We start from the raw sequence: 20823 nt of genomic DNA on the forward strand, positions 1-20823 counted from the left end.
GAAGCATCCGATTGGTGTCAAGATTATGACCAATTTGAACGCGCTTTCTTGTACAAGTACTGGAATAAGGGAGTACAAGAAAGACTACATAAGGAGGTTTTTGACCCACAACCTTTTTCTTTCAAAAATGGATCTTTAAGAAAGTATTTCGAGAAGTATATAAATAAAAGCAAATACTGGAATGAACCAATCTCGATGCAGGATATCATTCGAATATTAAAGGGGAAGCTTCCACTTGAAGTTAAAAAAAACTTCTACATGTGCCTGAGCAACATGTGTGCTATAACCAACCAAGTTACCAACCTAACAAATACTATAGTAACAACAAACAGTACGGAAACAAACCTATTGCACACAATTCAACAAACCCACAGGTGAATTATTTCCAGAAAAATGTGAATTTTGGTAACGAAAATCCCGACCAGTGTAATCATGACCAACAATGTGAACAAACGTAAAAATGGAAATGGAGGAAGAATAATAAGAAGAGGAAAGGATACTATCAAGAAGGGAATTATCAGCAAAAATGCCGATATCAGCAAGCAACCCAAGAATATCACAACCAACCACAAACTTCAGGTTGGGTACCAAATGCTAATGCAAATGAATCGAGAAATCAACCACCAATAATAACTGACGTAACGGAGCAGACATCTACTAATAATGGACAATCGTCAACCTAATCTCGACTGTCAGAAGCCCCGACAGTGCAGTCGAGGAAGCTTTGAGGGGCGAAAATTCAAGCGTCAATTTTTTTCAGTACAATGATGGCAGATTATTAATAGAAGAACTTCAGCAGGATATGATGCCTTGTCAAGAGGAACATATCACTAAACCTGTTGCGAAAATTCAGGCGGCAATTGAAGGCAGTACTGTGCAAGTTACTTTAGATACAGGAGCAGCAGTAAATGTCATTTTTGAGAAGTTATTTCAAAGAATACTTCAGAAAGCAAATCCACCGATTTTTCCTGTTCAGTGCTGTAGAATTGTAGGCTCTACTGGTCATAAGTCTTCTCAGGTTAAAGTGCAGACTCAACTCCACTTAGATATAGGAAATGTAGCTATAAATTGCACGTTCCTTATAATAGAAAAATTGGTTGAGGACTGTATCCTGGGTACAGATGAATTTAGAGAGAGAAATTGGCGTATCGATTTTTCTCTAGGCCGTGCCAGTTTTACAATAATGGATCAGAAACATCAAGTGAATCTTCTCAAGTAATATAGTACCCATGGAAAGTATTGTCAGGGACGAAAGCTGCAAATAAATTGGATACATAGCAAACCTGCTCAGTATTACCAAATTAATTACTTGCAACCAGTCTTAAAACCTGAAGATATGGTATACGAAAAGCTGCAAGAACCTGAATATTTGCAACAACATCAAAGAAAGCAATTATATGATCTTCTACAGGAATATCATGAAGTCTTTCAAGAAAAACCTGGTGTAATCAAGGGATACACATGTCATTTATATGTGATTCCACACCGAGTTTTCTGCCGTACTTTTTATCCAGTACCGTGGCACCAACAAAAGGCAGTTGATGCAGAAATCCAACAGATGCTTGAATGGGATCTGATTGAATCTTTGACGAGTCCATACTGTAGTCCGCTTCATGTTGTCCCGAAAAAAGGAGGAAAAGTTCGTCTCGTGCTAGACGCACGACAGATAAATAAGATTATCGTGCCTGTGTGAACTCATCTGTAAAATATCGATGAGTTAATTCATAAGTTCAAGGGGATAAAATACTTAACAAATATTGATCTGAAAAGTTCATTTTGGCAGGTGGCACTAGACGAACCATCAAAAAAGTGCACCGCATTTGTACATGCAGGTAGAAGCTATCAATTTAAGGTTTTACCTTTCGGGCTGAACATGAGCTCAGGAGTTTTTATAAATGCTCTAGATTACGCATTGCACTTCAAAGCAATTTAACTTTGTTTGTGGACGACATGCTCATACCTACGACCACATGGAAGGAGCACGTTGATTTATTGAGAAGAGTATTAGAACGTTTCAAGGAAGCAGGCATAAACATAAATCTGCAAAAGTCTCATTTTGCTCGAGATAAAATCAAATTTCTGGGGCATCTTATAAATGAAAAAGGCATCTTACCGGACTCCGAGAAAATAAAGGCAATCAAAAACTTTGCAGTTCCAACAACAAAAAAGCAATTAAAGGGCTTCCTCAGAGTTGTCTCTTTTTTCAGGCATTTCATTCACAACCACTCTATTAATGCAGAACCATTGTACAGTTTGTTGCGCAAAAATACTCTGTGGATGTGGACGCCAGAATGCATTTGAAGCAATAAAACATGCCTTAGTCAATTCACAAATATTATATCATCCAGATATGATCAAGAATTCGGTTTAATGGCAGATGCTTCGGAAATTGGAATAGGTTCATGTCTCTTCCAAGTAAAGATGATAGATAGAAAATCAACTTTCTGTCCAATAGCTTTTGCTAGCCAACTCTTAACTGCTTGTGAAAGAACGTGTACGACTACCGAGAAGGAAGCATTGGCCATAGTCTGGTCATTTAAGAAATTTTACTATTACTTATACGGAGTGAAGACAACAATACGCTGTGACCACAAAGTGTTAAGTTTTTTGCAAACATGTAAATTATTACATCCAAGACTAGCAAGATGGACACTCTCACTCCAAGAGTTTCAGTTTGAAATTAAATACCTAAGCGGACAGGATAATTTCATCGCCGATGCACTGTCTAGAATGCCAGATGGAGATTTGTCAATTATCAACATCACGGACAATCCATCCGAATTTAAAGTTCTTATAATGACTGATAGTATATATAGGAAACATTTTCTTGACATGTGTAAGAACATGGGAAAACTACAGAATGAAGATCCTCGTTGGCATTCAATAAAGGAAACGGCAGTGAAGGCGGCGATGAAGATCATCAGAACGGCGGAACTGGTGGAAGAGGCAGGCTTTTGTATAAAAGCACCAGACTGTAGTGTCTGTTCCCACAGTGGGCGGCTGCAAAAGGCATCTGTCCCACATGTTAGTGGTGGCCTCACTTATAATTCTAAGCTAAATGCTTGAATTTTTATCATCGAAAGGTTCAACTACCTTTCCCCAAACTAAACTTTAACCTAAGACATGATGGTAAATTTCAAAAGGAAAACTACTCCAGGAAGTAACCAATCTTCCATCACTATTCATGGTGGTGCAACTAGGCCTTTGGATTCTGGAGAGCCTAGAACATCATATAAGGAAGAGTCAGAGCTTCCTAGTACTTCTCCAAAGATAAGACCCAAGAAAAAACATCTACTGGGGACTCTGAATATCAACACACTTACGAAAGTTGGAAAACTAAAACACCTAACGGACACACTCAATCAACGCAACATACTTATATTAGCTCTTCAAGAAACAAGGTATCTGGATGAAAATGCATTTGAATCAGGTGGATACAGGATCTACAAAGGAAAACCAGCCATTAAAAATTCCAATAATACAACTATATTAGGGGATCAATAACTAATTTTCGCTCCCCATCAGAACGAATTTCATTTCTGACGTTCAAGTCAGGCAATGAACATTACACTATTATAAATGCACATGCACCTATTAACCAACATAACACAACAAACGTTGGCAAAGTGGAAGATTTTTGGGAAATGCTAGAACACAAAACATTCATATTACCAAAAGAAAATATAAAAATTTTTGTGGGAGACTTTAATGCACAAGTTGGCAAAGAAATAAAATTTAAATCAGTAGTTGGAGATTATCCAGCACATGCAAGAACCAACAGAAATGGGGAAAGACTCAGATTTTTGTAGACAGTTTAATCTGAAATTAATGTCTACATGTTTCAGGAAACTTGCAAGAAAGAAAAAATTTGGGTATCACCTAATCCAAATCAAGGTGAATATCAGTTGGACCATGTGGCAATAACGACTCGCAACTACAAGGAAATCTTGGATGTCAGAGTGAGGAAGGGCCTAAACATAGACTCAGATCATTAACTGACAGAAATAAAGACCATGTTCCAACCAAACAAACCTAAACCAAAACCAAGAAGATTTTCAAGAGTAAACACTACATTTCTCCTGCAAAATCAGGACAAATTCTGTCACATACTAAACACAAGAAAAATGGATAATTGGGAAAAAATTAAAGAAACAATGCTAGAGTCAGTTAAAGAAATGGGACAGCCACGAAGAATACCAAAACACAGGTGGTGGAACGAGCTGTGATGAAACAATTGACAATCGACTAAAGGCATGGAAAAAATGGAACAGTAATAAGAAACACGAATACTGGGAAGAGTTTAAAGAAGAAAGGAAAAAGACAGCAAAAATCATCAGATCAGCGAGAAGACAGATTAAAAGAAATGGATTCTGATTTCAAAAGGAACAACACTAGAGACTTCTATAAGACTTTCAGAGAAGTTTTAACAGGATTCCAGTCACCAAGTTTACATTTTAAAGATAAAAATGGGAAAATGGTTTTAAGCAATAAAGAGAACTGCCAAATTTTAGCTGAATACTTTGAAAATCTATTAAATTGTGAGGAGCCTAATGACAGGTTACAATTTCAAAAACCACAACATGAAAATCCACCGTCGGAACCACCTACAGTAGAAGAAATAGAAAAGATTATCAAAGCATTGAAGAATAACAAAGCACCAGGTGAGGATGGGACAGTGGCAGAAATGTGGAAACTAGGGGGCTTATCCGCATGTCAGATAATTCACAAACTAATTAAAGACATTTGGACAAAAGGAATCATACCCAGTGACTGGAAACAAGCATTGATCCACCCTCTCCATAAAAAAAGGAGATAAAACAGACACCAACAACTACAGGGGCATATCCTTGTTACCACTGACATACAAAATACTTTCTAAAGCACTTTTAAATAGAATAGACGAAGAAGCAGGACCAAATATAGGAGATTATCAAGCAGGATTTAGAAAAGGTAGATCATGTGCAGAACAGATTCTTAATTTAAAAACAATTTTGAGAGTGAGAGCTACACAAAATAAAATACAGTAGTTACTTTCGTAGACTTCAAGAAGGCCTACAACTCAGTTGACAGACAAACACTATTCCAGATACTTTATGAATCAGGGATAGATGAAAACACCAGAAGACTTGTTGAACAAACGCTCACAGATACAACATCAAGAATTAAGTTTCAAGGCGAAATTTCTGAACCATTCAAAATCAAAACAGGAGTTTGACAAGGAGATGGACTGTCCCCAATTCTCTTTAACTTGGTTTTAGATAAAATAATAAAAACATGGGAAAACACATTAAAAAACAGAGGCACAATGGGTATAAGCATGGGCCAAGGAAAGAACCAATTTGAAGTGAAATGTTTAGCCTTTGCAGATGATATGGCATTGATAACTGAAAACCGAACAGACGCAACAGTTATGCTTGATCTGTTACAGGAGATTGCTGAAAAGACTGGGCTAAAGACATCTTATGAAAAACCGAGTATTTAGAACATAAACATAATACAGAAATGTTTATGAAAACAAAGTATGGACAAATTAAAAGAGTGGATAGATTCAAATACCTAGGGGAGTGGATCCAAGCCAATGGATTGGATAACACAACAAATAAAGAAAGAATAAAAAAGTTAGAATTTGCATATAAATTAACACAAAACTACTACAATAAGAAATCAATATCCATACAAGCAAAGATTAAACATTATAATTCAGTTATTAGGACACAAGCAACATATGGATCAGAGTGCCTAACGTGGAATAAGAAAGGCGAATGAAGAGAACTAGAAAAAAGAGAGCGAAAAATATTAAGAAAACTTCTATGTCCTGAGAAAAACAAAGAAAATAGGTGGATTAAAAGGAGGAATGAAGACCTATACAAAAATACAGAAAAGATCACAGATACAATGAGGAAGAGACAGCTAAAATTTTATGGACATTTAAAAAGAATGGAAGAAACACGGATTACAAAGAAAATTTTTAATTACGTTAGTAAGCTGAAAAAAACTGTAGGATGGATAGAAGCAGTAAAGAAAGACGCCAACAAAATATGTGTTACAGAAGAAATAATACGTGATAGGAATAACTTTACGCTACTTATAGAAAACGCAAACTATGAAGATGATGCACCAAAACCTCGACCCAAGAGAGTGTGGACAGATGAGCAGAGACGAGCAGTTGGCGAAAAAATGAAGTACTGAGAAGAATGGAAGAAAAAGAAACACGATAAGTCTTAAGTTGTATGCGGTCCATAGCTGGCCTAATTCATAAATAATAAAAAAAAAAAGGGAAACTTTGGCAAAACCTGGAAACAATGATCTGAAGAGACTGTACAAAGTTGAGGACGACGTCTTATTTTTCAAAGGGCATCTTGATTCAGATAATTGGAAGAATGAGAATGACAATTTTGTACACGCACATCACTTGGGGACATTTTGGAGTATTAAAGTGTGCTCAGAAGATTCAAGCATACTGCTACTTCCCAAATACTCGCAGGAAAGTACACAGACAGTTAAGGATATGTAAAATTTGTCAGCTAGCCAAACCAGGAAATTTTTGTGCGAAAGATTTCCTACACCCTATTATACCCACTAAACCGCTGTCAATCATTTCGGCCAACGTCTGTGGTCCTCTACCATCATCAAGGGGAGGATGCAAATACACTCCTGGAAATGGAAAAAAGAACACATTGACACCGGTGTGTCAGACCCACCATACTTGCTCCGGACAATGCGAGAGGGCTGTACAAGCAATGATCACACGCACGGCACAGCGGACACACCAGGAACCGCGGTGTTGGCCGTCGAATGGCGCTAGCTGCGCAGCATTTGTGCACCGCCGCCGTCAGTGTCAGCCAGTTTGCCGTGGCATACGGAGCTCCATCGCAGTCTTTAACACTGGTAGCATGCCGCGACAGCGTGGACGTGAACCGTATGTGCAGTTGACGGACTTTGAGCGAGGGCGTATAGTGGGCATGCGGGAGGCCGGGTGGACATACCGCCGAATTGCTCAACACGTGGGGCGTGAGGTCTCCACAGTACATCGATGTTGTCGCCAGTGGTCGGCGGAAGGTGCACGTGCCCGTCGACCTGGGACCGGACCGCAGCGACGCACGGATGCACGCCAAGACCGTAGGATCCTACGCAGTGCCGTAGGGGACCGCACCGCCACTTCCCAGCAAATTAGGGACACTGTTGCTCCTGGGGTATCGGCGAGGACCATTCGCAACCGTCTCCATGAAGCTGGGCTACGGTCCCGCACACCGTTAGGCCGTCTTCCGCTCACGCCGCAACATCGTGCAGCCCGCCTCCAGTGGTGTCGCGACAGGCGTGAATGGAGGGACGAATGGAGACGTGTCGTCTTCAGCAATGAGAGTCGCTTCTGCCTTGGTGCCAATGATGGTCGTATGCGTGTTTGGCGCCGTGCAGGTGAGCGCCACAATCAGGACTGCATACGACCGAGGCACACAGGGCCAACACCCGGCATCAGGGTGTGGGGAGCGATCTCATATACTGGCCGTACACCACTGGTGATCGTCGAGGGGACACTGAATAGTGCACGGTACATCCAAACCGTCATCGAACCCATCGTTCTACCATTCCTAGACCGGCAAGGGAACTTGCTGTTCCAACAGGACAATGCACATCCGCGTGTATCCCGTGCCACCCAACGTGCTCTTGAAGGTGTAAGTCAACTACCCTGGCCAGCAAGATCTCCGGATCTGTCCCCCATTGAGCATGTTTGGGACTGGATGAAGCGTCGTCTCACGCGGTCTGCACGTCCAGCACGAACGCTGGTCCAACTGAGGCGCCAGGTGGAAATGGCATGGCAAGCCGTTCCACAGGACTACATCCAGCATCTCTACGATCGTCTCCATGGGAGAATAGCAGCCTGCATTGCTGCGAAAGGTGGATATACACTGTACTAGTGCCGACATTGTGCATGCTCTGTTGCCTGTGTCTATGTGCCTGTGGTTCTGTCAGTGTGATCATGTGATTTATCTGACCCCAGGAATGTGTCAATAAAGTTTCCCCTTCCTGGGACAATGAATTCACGGTGTTCTTATTTCAATTTCCAGGAGTGTATATTGTAGCTTGTCTTGATATATTCAATAAGTATGTCAAACTCTATCCGTTAAAATCAGCTACTGGTGCATCCATAGCCAAGAAGCTAGTTGAGGATTATATAGTCAAGGTAGGCAAACCAGAGGCTATTCTTTCTGACAATGGGTCAATGTTCACTGGATTTCGTTGGAGGCAAACATTAACCAGTTGTGGTATAAAACAAATTCTAACATCAGTGTACCACCCTTCGGAAAATCCCGTGGAATGAATTTTTCGTGAATTAAACCGGTTCATGAGAACATATTGCCACAACCAGCAACCCAAATGGATCGATTATCTGGACGATTTTCAGGAAATTGTAAACAATATGCCACATACTACGACAGAATACACCCATACGAACTGATGTTTGGAAAACAGGAACAGAATGACTGGATTCGACCAATTCCTAAAGTAGCTATTAACAAAATGGACCTACAAAATAAAGTACAACAATCCTTACTCAATATAATAGACAAGGCAAGGAAAAGGAAATATATTTAGACAATCAACTTGGAAAAATAAAAACATGTGAAGTGAAAGACCAAGTTTTAGTAAAAACTCATCCTAAGGCTTCACTTATACAGAGGAAGAACACAAAATGGCAATTATTGTATCAAGGACCATTTGTGATTACCAAAGTACCCCATCCAGGAACTTATGTTTTGAAGGATGTGAGGAATGGAAAGGTGAAAGGAATGTATCCTCATCACTTGTTAAAGGAATTTCATGATAACTGAAGATTCTGAAGATAGAAGATACTATTCTTATCAAATAATATTGATTAGACAATTTTCATTAAACCTATGAATCAGAATCATACTTAGGATAGTTTCTTTCTTTTTGCAATTTAGTAGTTAGTTTTTCTTTTCGGGCATAATGTACGAGAGATACGCAGACATGTATTTGTTTTCCACTGTAAAGATAAGTTTTCTTTTCAGTATGCAGAGAATTTAGCTATAGTATGAATGATTTCTTTTAAAATTTTTTTATTTAGTTGATAGTAACTTCAATCAGGTTTCACAATGCATAATGACCATGGGTTAGTGACTCAAATGAATCTGCTCTATGGCAAGATATTTTTTCTTCTGTCAATTTGACAATGTCAGTGTATTTTTTTTTTTACTCGCTGAGCTCATGTCATGCTGTTCGAAAGGGGCAACCTGACCTCAGTTTAAAAAAAAAAAAAAAAAAAAAAAAAAAAAAAAAAAAAAAGGGAGCACCTATTACTTTGTTTCAGTCTTTTGTGATGGACATTGTCTTTATAATTGTACTATTGTTGTAACATACCTGTGTATTTAAATTATGTTATGTCAATTGTTGCTCGCGAAGTTACCAACTAAGTGAATGCCGATCAGTTACAAGCACATCAACAAGGGTTAGAGTCCATCTGAAAGATGACGAGCACAAGTTGAGACGCCATCACCAGTTGGATTTGTGTATAGTGCATTCTACGGTTGTTGATAGAAATGAAGAACACCTTACGACTTCCGAATATTTCAAATTCAGGACAGAGAATTAGAAAGAACTTTAGATTAGATTCTATTTCAGCTCAGCATAGATCAAACACCTTTTCCACAGAACTTACTCTGACTCTTATTTTCATGTTAACCATACGCGGAAAACCATAATACCCACGAGGATACAGTGAAATGGGAATAGAATTCAATCAGTTGGCCGGAGATGACAGATAGAAAAATCATAGATGGACGTAAACCAAAGCGTCGACGGTTCACCTCAAGACAGAAGATTAATAGTGTTGTGTTTCTTTTGTGAACAGTGTTTAAATTCATTTAAAAAATATCCATATTGTAAATATTTTTTTCCATTGTAATTCAAATAATTTTCTTTGCAAATGAGAAATACGAGGATGGTAAATCTACCCCGAGGTTTTCCTTGGTTTTCCTTTGTGGGGCATGGCCGAATGGCTAGATTACCTGTTTGAGACATCCCAAGGCGTGTGACAGAAGCTTTGAGTGATGATGAAAAAGGTTCTGATCACATCTCATGCCATCCTTGACAAATGAATAAAAGCAAGCAAGTAAACTATGCATATAAGCTGCATCAGTAATTTTCAAGCAGCACAGGCTTTGTCAGCAGTATATGCACCCAAATCTATAATTTCCATTTTGATAGTCATTCACTAATACCAAAATATCATAAGAAATATAGTGGACATTAATACTCTAGTGGACATTAATACAGCGTCATAAACAATCACCGATGTAGTGTTGTGTGAACGCTCGTGTTTGTTTTTGCCCAAAAACGTTCGTCCACAAGAGGGGCATATATGATGTATCATGCCGCATAACTTGCTGTGACAGTGTGAGCGAGAGAGAGACAAAGATATTGTTTATTACTTTGTGGCGGTCAGCGCTCACATAATTATTCTTAGGATATAGAGCTTTTGTTCTTCTTAAGAGTAATTTTTACTAGAAGAGAGCCATTCTTGTGATGTAAAAATCAACGCCATTGAGAGTTTTTGATTCATATTGTAAAATATATGTGTATATGGAAGGAAATCAGTTAATAGAACAATAAAATATTGTTCATTTTGAGAAGGTACGTGTTATTCTACACCCAGCATATACTTCTATTGTGATTTAATAATAAATACCAACTTGAGAACAGTTCCGACGGGAGCGTTCAGTTCTAGTGAAATATTTCAATGTTTTCTTCGGAAAATCCATAATAGTACCTGGACATTTCTCAGAACTGAAAGCAATCTGATTGCTATGCAACAGAGCCCCGAAGAATATTTCTCCGTACTCTGATTACCACTTTCAGCTCAACATGGTATCTGCAGCGTCTGGAGCAGATTTCTACAACAGCGGAAGCGTGTAATCGCTATCAGTTTCACACATCGCCCTGTGTACGCTGTATGTATCTACCCACAACAGTGAACATACAGTTACTCACACACATAGAAACACAATACAAGGTGGTGTGGGAAATTCAGTATAAAGGTCCTGTAGAGCTAAACAGTAATTAGCCTAGTAGTAAGAGTAGTAAACAAAAAAAATTTTTTTTTCCCCCAAAGGAACCTAAAACATCCACGTTAAATTTCCCACAGAAATGAGCTGCCTGTGAAAACTGTAATCACTGTCTAGCTTACATACCATGAAGTAAGGAAACAAATCTCTTAAAACATAATAAGGTTTTATACACATTAAAATGTCCATTTCAGTAGCTGAGTGCTCCACTCAACAGACTCATTTGTGGGGGACTTGGGTTTGATTCCCGGTGCTGCAAGGTATTTTTCCTTGGTGGGAGAAACAGGGTGAACTAAGACTTGTGATTTATTAAGAAGCTATCTGACTGGGAGGCAGTGGCTCCAGGATCAGAACACTGACAACCACTGGGAGTGAGGTGCACTGATCCCATGCCTCTCCATACCACATCTGATGATGAGTGACCGAGGATGACACAGTGATCAATCAATTATTGTGTGGTCTTCAGGGTCTGATTGTGGGGTTTCCTTTCCACATGCTGAAATAACTGTTCCAGAATTGTTTACTTCCATGAGAATTATGTTGATGGGCAACGTCTCCACAATAAATTGAATCAGTTAACAATTCAGATAGATCAATTGTTCCACATATACTTGTATTACATTAAGAGACTTGATATTTGAAACTCATTTTTAATCTGAAAATAATATTCCAAATAATAAAAATTAAACATTCTGTGTAATCTGAGACCTACACACATTAAAAGCCAATTCCATAACAGATAAAGTAAATATACAGACTGCAGTATAGTCAGGTTAGTCTATAAAACAAATTTAAGCTAAATCCCCACTGCACAAGAGGAACATTTCATTCAACATTTTATGTTTTATTGTTTAACATGTCAAAAATTTATTAAATTATGAATTAATAATGCTTGTGTTCAGAAACATAAAGAGATATGCTTTTTATTTTATGGGAAATGCAACTCACCAATCTTGTTTATCTTCTGGGTGCATTGAAATTTGACATGGTATTTCATTAATATTGGTAGGATCTTCTATCTTTTCTACCCATTGAAGTGTGCCCTGCCAACAGGTCTGGTATTCAGACACTGGCTGCTTCTGCTGCTCTTTCTGCGATTGCTGTTGCTGCACAGGATCCATCTCCTGTTAACAAACAAGTTACCAATATGATCAATTTGAATTACTGTTAGTTGAACAAAACTTTTGCCATGCAGCAAAATATACCACATTTATTTATTGCTTATTTAGCCTGACCAGATTAGAACTTTAACGCCCTCTCTTACATATGATCAGGAACAACACATACAAAACATATTACAAAAACATTCATGGGTACAATGATAAAGATCATAATAATAAAAATAATATAATGAAAATAATAGATGACATTAATAATAATACTAAAAGGTATTCAGAATGGTATAGAGAAGTTTAGCACATCTGAATAAATGTTTAATATTACAGAAGCAGAAAGGGTAAATGAATAAGACTGAAATGATACCAACAATGGATGTTAGGAAATAACAGAATTTAAATAAAGAACTCTGTCAATACGAGGGAGAGAAAAGTTAAGCCGGGGGAGGGGGGAGGGGAGGGATTGAAGAGAGTGAGCTGCAGAGAGAGAGAGATGGCTATTGGCAGAAGGTGGACCATTAAGTGTCTTTTGAAGTTTGAGAGCAATTTAATTTTGCTGATTCTTTGATGAAGACTGTTCCAAACTCAGGTCCCTGATACAGAAAATGATTTAGACAAAATCATTTAATTGGACAGATAAAAACTCTACTCACCTAGTGGTGCCAGAACACACATATGAAAGCTTGAGAAGTCTAGGAAAAGAGGCAGATTTCAGGAAAGTCACCCAACTTACCATATGGGATGAGAAGGAAAAACTCATTGTTGGGGACTGCATCGGATGAGATTTGAAAACCTGACATCTTAAAGGTGGAAGATAGAGTAATATGCAAGACAGAGACTACTACTAAAGCATTGTGCACGAGTTAATATGAGTGAAAAGCTAAGTGCATTGTAAGTAACAGAGGTGGGAGGGGAGGCAATGAAAAATAGATGGGAATGAAAATGAAATATTTAGAAAACTAAAACAGAGTGAAGCAAAGAGTAGTTACAGTGTAGAAATGCCGAGATGGAAGAAATTAATGTAACTTAAGGCCAGGTGGTTTTTTTTTTTTTTTTTTTTTTTTTTTTTTTTTTTTTTTTTTTTTTTTTTTTTTTTTTTGTGGTTTTAGGGCGCACAACTTCAATGGTCATTAGCGCCCTGACTACTCTAAGAATGCACCGCGAGGCACAAGTTGACAACAACAACTAAAAGGGAAAACACGATAAAAGACAGACGGACAGGCATATGATTAAAAAACAACATCATCAAATGTCCTTAGCTAGGTTTGTCAAATTGATAAAACAAAGAACACGAGCAGCTGCTCGTGGGTCATCCGCTAAAATGGCATCGAAAGTATTAGGCAGGTTAAGATCGAGGCGCAGTGTGTTAAGATCTGGACAGGACATTAAAATGTGTCTAACCGTCAGCAAGTGCCCACATGGGCAGAACGGCGCCGGCGCAGCCGTCAGCAGATGGCGATGGCTGAACCGGCAGTGTCCAATTCTTAACCGGGCTAAAACGACCTCCTCCCGCCGAGAAGGGCGTGAGGAGGACGTCCAAGCCACGGGAAGAGGTTTTAAGGCCCGAAGCTTGTTGTCGGTAAGTGCAGCCCAATCGGCATGCCACAGCGACACAATGCGCCGACAAATGACCCTGCTAAAATCGGACGAAGGGACACAACAAGAAGCTGTCCGAGGCTGGAGGACCGCAGCCTTGGCCGCGGCATCTGCAGCTTCGTTCCCAGGGATACCGACATGGCCAGGAACCCACATAAAGCTAACCGGAGAACCGACGTCCACCAGCTGCTGAAGAGAGCGTTGGATCCGGTGTACAAAAGGGTGAACCAGGTACGGATCACTGAGGCTCTGGATGGTGCTCAGGGAATCTGAGCAGATGACATAAGCAGAATGTCGGTGCTGGCAGATGTAAAGAACAGCCTGGTAGAGGGCAAAGAGCTCAGCTGTGAAGACCGAACAATGGCCATGGAGCCGGTATTTGAAACTTTGTGCCCCGACAATAAAGGAACACCCGACCCCGTCATTGGTCTTAGAGCCATCTGTATAAATGAAAGTCATGTTGATGAACTTCGAACGAAGTTCCAAAAAACGGGAGTGGTAGACCGAGCCGGGGGTGACCTCTTTTGGGAGCGAGCTGAGGTCAAGGTGAACGCGGACCTGAGCCTGGAGCCAAGGTGGCGTGCGGCTCTCGCCCACTCGAAAGGTTGCAGGGAGTGAAAAATTAAGGTGTTGAAGGAGGCGACGAAAGCGAACTCCAGGGGGTAGCAGAGCAGAGACATACAACCCGTATTGACGGTCAAGAGAGTCGTCAAAAAAGGAACGATAAGACGGATGGTCGGGCATTGACAGTAGCCGACAGGCATACCGACAAAGCAGTATATAGCGCCGGTAGATGAGTGGCAATTCGCCAGCGTCAGCATGAAGACTCTCTACGGGACTGGTACAAAATGCTCCGATCGCAAGTCGTAAACCCCGATGTTGTATGGAGTTGAGGCGGCGTAAGATGGATGGCCGTGCAGAGGAGTATACGAAGCTCCCATAATCCAGCTTGGAGCGGACGATCGACCGATATAGATGAAGTAGGACGGTTCGATCCGCTCCCCACGACATACCACTGAGAACACGGAGGACATTTAAAGAACGGGTACAACGGGCGGCCAAATATGACACATGTGGAGACCAGCTAAGTTTCCTGTCAAATGTAAGGCCTAAAAATTTGGTTGTCTCCACGATTGGGAGAGCAACGGGACCGAGTCGTAAGGACGGTGGGAGAAACTCTTTGTAGCGCCAGAAGTTAATACAGACCGTCTTCTCGGCAGAAAAACGGAAGCCATTGGCGACACTCCAGGAGTAAAGACGGTCAAGAGAACGCTGAAGACAGCGCCCCAGGACACGTGTACACTGCGCGCTGCAATAGATGGTAAAATCGTCCACAAAAAGGGAGCCTGATACATCAGCTGGGAGGCAATCCATTATTGGATTGATCGCGATGGCGAAGAGAGCGACGCTCAAAACTGAGCCCTGTGGCACCCCATTCTCCTGGCGAAAGGTGTCGGACAGGACAGAACCCACACGTACCCTGAACTGTCGATCCATTAAAAAGGAACGAATAAAAAGAGGGAGGCGACCGCGAAGGCCCCATGTATGCATGGTGCGGAGAATGCCCGCCCTCCAACAGGTGTCGTAAGCCTTCTCCAAATCAAAGAACACAGCTGCGGTCGGGCGCTTCCGCAAGAAGTTATTCATAATGAAGGTCGACAAGGTAACCAGATGGTCAACAGCAGAGCGGCGCCTACGAAATCCACATTGTACATTGGTAAGTAGGCGTCGAGACTCTAGCAGCCAAACCAATCTAGAGTTAACCATTCGCTCCATCACTTTACAGACACAGCTGGTAAGCGAGATAGGTCGATAACTCGAAGGCAAGTGCTTGTCCTTCCCCGGCTTAGGAATCGGGACAACAATAGACTCGCGCCAGCATGCGGGAACATGTCCCTCAATCCAGATGCGATTGTATGTACGAAGAAGAAAACCTTTACCCGCAGGAGAAAGGTTCTTCAGCATCTGGAGCCCTGGAGTGGAGGACCGTGATCGGCCAAGTGCGGTTTCGAGTTCCCTCATGGTGAATGGGGCATTATAACTTTCACAATTCGAGGAGTGGAAGTCAGGTGGCCTAGCCTCCTCTGCCTGTTTGCGGGGGAGGAAGGCAGGGTGGTAATGAGCGGAGCTCAAAACCTCTGCGAAAAAGTGGCCGAAGGCATTGGAGACAGCCTCAGGGGCCACAAGGACTTCATTCGCGACCTTCAAGCCAGAAACTGGGGAGTGGACCTTAGTGCCAGATAGCCGGCAACAGAAGGAGTAAAACTGTTGAAGGTGCTTGTGAAAGCAGCCCAGCTGGCTTTCTTGCTTTCTTTAATAATACGACGACACTGAGCACGTAATCGTTTATAATTAATACAATTCGCCACTGTAGGGTGGCGTTTAAAGGTGCGTAAAGCACGTCGACGAGCACGTAAAGCGTCTCTACATGCTGCGGTCCACCAGGGGACCGGTACGCGACGTGGAGAAGAAGTAGGGTGAGGGATGGAATATTCAGTAGCAGCGAGAATGACTTCCGTGAGGTGTGCGACCTGACGATCGCAGCTTGTGAAGGTTTGATCCAAAAAGGTCGCCCTGGAAGAGAAGAGCCCCCAGTCTGCCTTGGAGATGGTCCAACTAGAGGAGCACGGAGAGGGAGTATGCTGCAGGAGATGGATAACACACGGGAAGTGGTCGCTCGAACATGTATCAGCAAGAGCATACCACTCAAACCGGTGTGCAAGTTGGGGAGTACATATAGAGAGGTCTAAATGGGAATAGGTGTGAGATGTGTCCGAAAGAAAAGTAGGGGCGCCAGTATTGAGGCAGACAAGATTGAGCTGGTTGAAAAGGTCTGCTAACAAGGAGCCCCTCGGGCAGGATGCTGGAGAGCCCCAAAGGGGATGGTGGGCATTGAAGTCTCCAGTTAACAAAAATGGTGCACGTAGCTGAGCAATAAGTTGCATCATGTCTGCCCTGGTAACGGCAGATGACGATGGAGTGTAAACGGTACAAAAGGAAAACGTAAAAGTGGGGAGAGTAATGCGGATGGCAACTGCCTGCAGGCCGGTGTGCAACGTGATGGGATCGTAGTAAACATCATCCCGGACCAGCAACATAACCCCTCCATGAGCTGGGATACCTACCACAGGGGGTAGGTCAAAACGCACAGAGGTGTAGTGTGCCAAGGCAATTTGATCGCATGGGCGTAGCTTCGTTTCCTGGAGGGCTACGACGAGCGGACGATGCAAGCGGAGCAGCAACTTCAAGTCCTCTCGGTTGGAGCGAATGCTGCGAATATTCCAGTGAATAAGTGCCATCGTAAGAAAAGGAAGATGAGAGAAGGGGTCACCTCGAAGGCCGCTTAGGGCCTGGCTTCGAGCGAGCACTGCCGCCGCTATCAGTAGGCGGACAGTCATCGTCCATGGGGTCTATAGGGTCATCGGCCATCTCGGGAGGATGGCCGGGAGGGGGAGCTTCCTCCGCCGGTGAACGGCCAGATGTACGGCTACCAGTGGTGCGGCCAGGCGAAACGGATGATGGCCTGGGGCGGCAACCACTGGGTGGCGCAGGAGAAGAAATGCGCCGTGGCGGAGAAGGAGAACTGTGCTTCCTATGCGCCTTTTTGGAAGGACGTTTGGTGGAAGTACCGGTCGAAGGCTGGGAGGTCGAGGGACGGAGGAAGTCTGCACGGGATGGTTCCTTCTTGACGGCCCGTGCATCTGACTTCGGGGTCTTCGACTTAGCAGAAGCTGAGGAAGGGGCTGGTGTCTGTGGGGTGATGGGAGGAAGAGGAGACGTCGACCGCGCGATCTTAGCACTGGCCGAACGGACGACCATGGTGCTGAAGGTCAGATCGCATGTCTGGGTTGCTACCTCCCGGGTAGTCCGAGGAGAGGCGAGGACAGTACTGTATTTCCCCGCTGGGAGCAGCGTGGGCTTCCTACTAGCCAATAGCTTGCGAGCAGCCGAGGTGGACACTTTCTCTTTGACCCGAATTTCTTGGGTACAGCGTTCTTCCTTATAGACAGGACAGTCGCGGGAGGATGCGGCATGGTCACCCTGACAGTTCACACAACGAGGAGACGGAGGTGGACAGTCACCCTCATGGGCATCCCTGCCACAAGTGACACATTTAGCCGCATTGGAACAAGACTGTCGAGTGTGATTGAAACGCTGACACTGGTAGCAGCGCGTAGGTGTCGGGACATAGGGGCGAACAGAAATAACCTCGTAGCCCGCCTCGATGCGCGATGGCAGCTTAACACTATCGAAGGTCAAGAAAAGTGTCCGGGTCGGTACAAGGTCATTGTTGACCTTTTTCATGACCCGATGGACAGCCGTCACACCCTGCTCAGCGAGGAAAGATTGAAGCTCCTCGTCAGTCAATCCATCGAGGGAGCTAGTATAGACTACACCACGAGACGAATTCAAAGTTCGGTGGGCCTCCACCCGGACAGGGAACGTGTACAGGAGGGTGGCCCGAAGCAGTTTTTGTGCCTGAAAGGCACTCTCAGTTTCTAGTAATAAGGTGCCGTTACGCAACCTGGTACAAGATTTGACAGATCCGGCTATGGCATCTACGCCCTTCTGAATAACGAAAGGGTTGACAGAGGAAAAATCCTTTCCGTCCTCAGATCGAGAAACTACGAGGAACTGTGGGGCAGGCGGTAGTACTTTTGTCACTGTTGGCTGGTCACATTTCCGTTTTTGGGTCGAAGTCGAGAGAGATGGAGTAGAATCCATTGCGAAGGAATCCCCCATGATTGCCAGCGTCTCCGATGGCGCGCTCCTTCCTTGTGGGGACCCTCTCAGAGGGCACACCCGCCTTAGGTGAATGTTTACACCTCAGGTCACACCTCCCAAGAAACAGACGGAGGGACCAATCGGCATGGTCAGAAGGTATCAGCTCAGGCAATCACCCCTCCCCGGGCCTGGCCTTTACCAGGGGGTACGCGCGTGCCTTACATGTCTACCCAGGGCGGGGACTTACGCGTTACCCCGTCACCGGCTACGCGTGCGAACGCGTGGGTCGGCCTTCAGGCACGCACAGGGAGGAAGGAAGAAGAGGAAAAAGAAGAGAGAGAGGGAGAAAGAGGACAGACTGTCTCAAACGCCAAGGTGGAGACCAGAGAAGGCAAGGAGAAGAAGGCAATGAGAAGGCAAGGAGAAAAAGGCAATGAGAAGGCAAGGAGAAAAAGGCAATGAGAAGGCAAGGAGAAAAAGGCAATGAGAAGGCAAGGAGAAAAAGGCAATGAGAAGGCAAGGAGAAAAAGGCAATGAGAAGGCAAGGAGAAAAAGGCAATGAGAAGGCAAGGAGAAAAAGGCAATGAGAAGGCAAGGAGAAAAAGGCAATGAGAAGGCAAGGAGAAAAAGGCAATGAGAAGGCAAGGAGAAAAAGGCAATGAGAAGGCAAGGAGAAAAAGGCAATGAGAAAGCAAGGAGAAGTCAAGGGAAAGAGTAAGGAAGACAGTGAGGTGGAGAAGAGCAAAGAAAGGAACCAACAAAAGGAAGGAAGAAACGAGAAGTGAAAAACCTAAAAGACCACTATTATAGGTCGTGGAACCGTCCGTCTCCGGACGCAGGCGCTAACTACCCCCGTGAGGGGGATGGACTCCTTTTAGTCGCCTCTTACGACAGGCAGGAATACCTCGGGCCTATTCTAATCCCCGGACCCGCAGGGGGGGGCCAGGTGGGTGGCGAGAACCAAGGACATGTTGTAGTGTTAGTCCCCACCTGCTGAGTTCTGAGAAAATCCTTCAGAGAAGATGACAGAGCAGACATAGTCTGACAGTCTCTGCACTTATCAGCACATAGGGAGGAGTGATGTGATCGAAATAGTGTATGTCATAAATGTATTGCACACAAGCATTCATTGCCAGTTCTAGCTTGCGTGAGCTTTTGTTCAAAAGTCCTTGGGGAATAGCATCAGCATAGTCAAGTACAGGGAGTATTAGTGACTCTACAAGCTTCTTTTTAAGCTTGAAAGGAAATACTTCTTTATATTTCTGTGGTGAATGAAGTGACTTTGACACCTTCTTAAAATCTGCTGTTGCATTTTCAGTCCAGTCTAAGAGATGATCCAGAATTAGCCCCAATTTCTCTACAAAAGAGTAAAAGGTTATTTCTTTGCTGTTTAGGGTTAAGGATAGCAGAGATTCTCTGAACTGCAGGGTAAAAGTCTTTTGTGAGTGACTGAGACATTATGTTTCAAACCTATGCTCTGTGCCCACTGAGATAAGACAGGTAAATCAGCAGTTACATGTTCATTGAACTTGCGTCGAGACATAACTGAAGGTCATCAGCATGTAGGTGATATTTTCAGTGGGAGAAAATAGTTGAAACATCATAAACACATAATGAGAAAAGTACACTCACGTTCAGAAAAAAAAAGGAAAAGCAGAACACATTGAAAGACTACAGGTAGGATGTTTGTATTCACAGGAGATGTATATTAGTACGTTCTGCAGAAATGATTAGCATTTGAACCATGTCAGCCCACGGTTTCAAGGTCAACACTGATACCACGGCACACCACTACCTACAGGTAAAATGTACCTGTGGCACTATAAACTGAAAGTAACGGATCAGTGCGAGTTGAGCAGACACGCAGGACACCTTGCAGACGTATGCGTGAACCGTACCATTAAATCATTGAGTTTGAAAGAGGGCGCATTATTGGCATGAGAGGATGTGATTCATCCATCTGGGAAACTGCTGCTTATATGGGACAAAGTGTTTTGGGAGTGCAACAATTGTGCATGGAGTGCTGTAGAACACAACAATATGGGTCAGGTCACACCACCCAGACCACCTCCCAAGAAAATCAACACCTATTCTGAATGACATTGCAGGACAGAATTGCGTCATCCTTGGCTCTGGCACAACTGTGGAACACTGTAACAGACACGTCAGGTGGAAATTTTATACATTGACCATGGGCTCTCAGCCCGGAAGTTTCAACTGAAGAGTGTAACAGATTGTACACTATCAGTGGTGACAGACCGTTGTCATTTATTAGGGCATGGGTTACACGTGCATTGTCCACT

General features: G+C 43.0%; 1 protein-coding gene across 10 annotated transcripts in view; it reads right to left on the reverse strand.

Annotated features, from left to right (window-relative positions):
* The window catches only part of LOC126095226 (protein PTOV1 homolog), a 316247-nt gene that overhangs the window by 201840 nt on the left and 93584 nt on the right, over positions 1 to 20823 (reverse strand). For all 10 annotated transcript variants that reach the window (XR_007521937.1, XR_007521939.1, XR_007521940.1 and 7 more), the window contains one exon: positions 12033 to 12208. Coding sequence is in view for 1 of the 10 variants with exons in the window: in XM_049909968.1 (XP_049765925.1) it covers positions 12033 to 12208 (176 nt within the window). In the remaining 9 variants the exon portion in view is untranslated. The remainder of the gene's footprint in view (positions 1 to 12032; positions 12209 to 20823) is intronic.

Source organism: Schistocerca cancellata, chromosome 8, assembly GCF_023864275.1.
Source record: "Schistocerca cancellata isolate TAMUIC-IGC-003103 chromosome 8, iqSchCanc2.1, whole genome shotgun sequence".
NCBI lineage: Eukaryota > Metazoa > Arthropoda > Insecta > Orthoptera > Acrididae > Schistocerca > Schistocerca cancellata.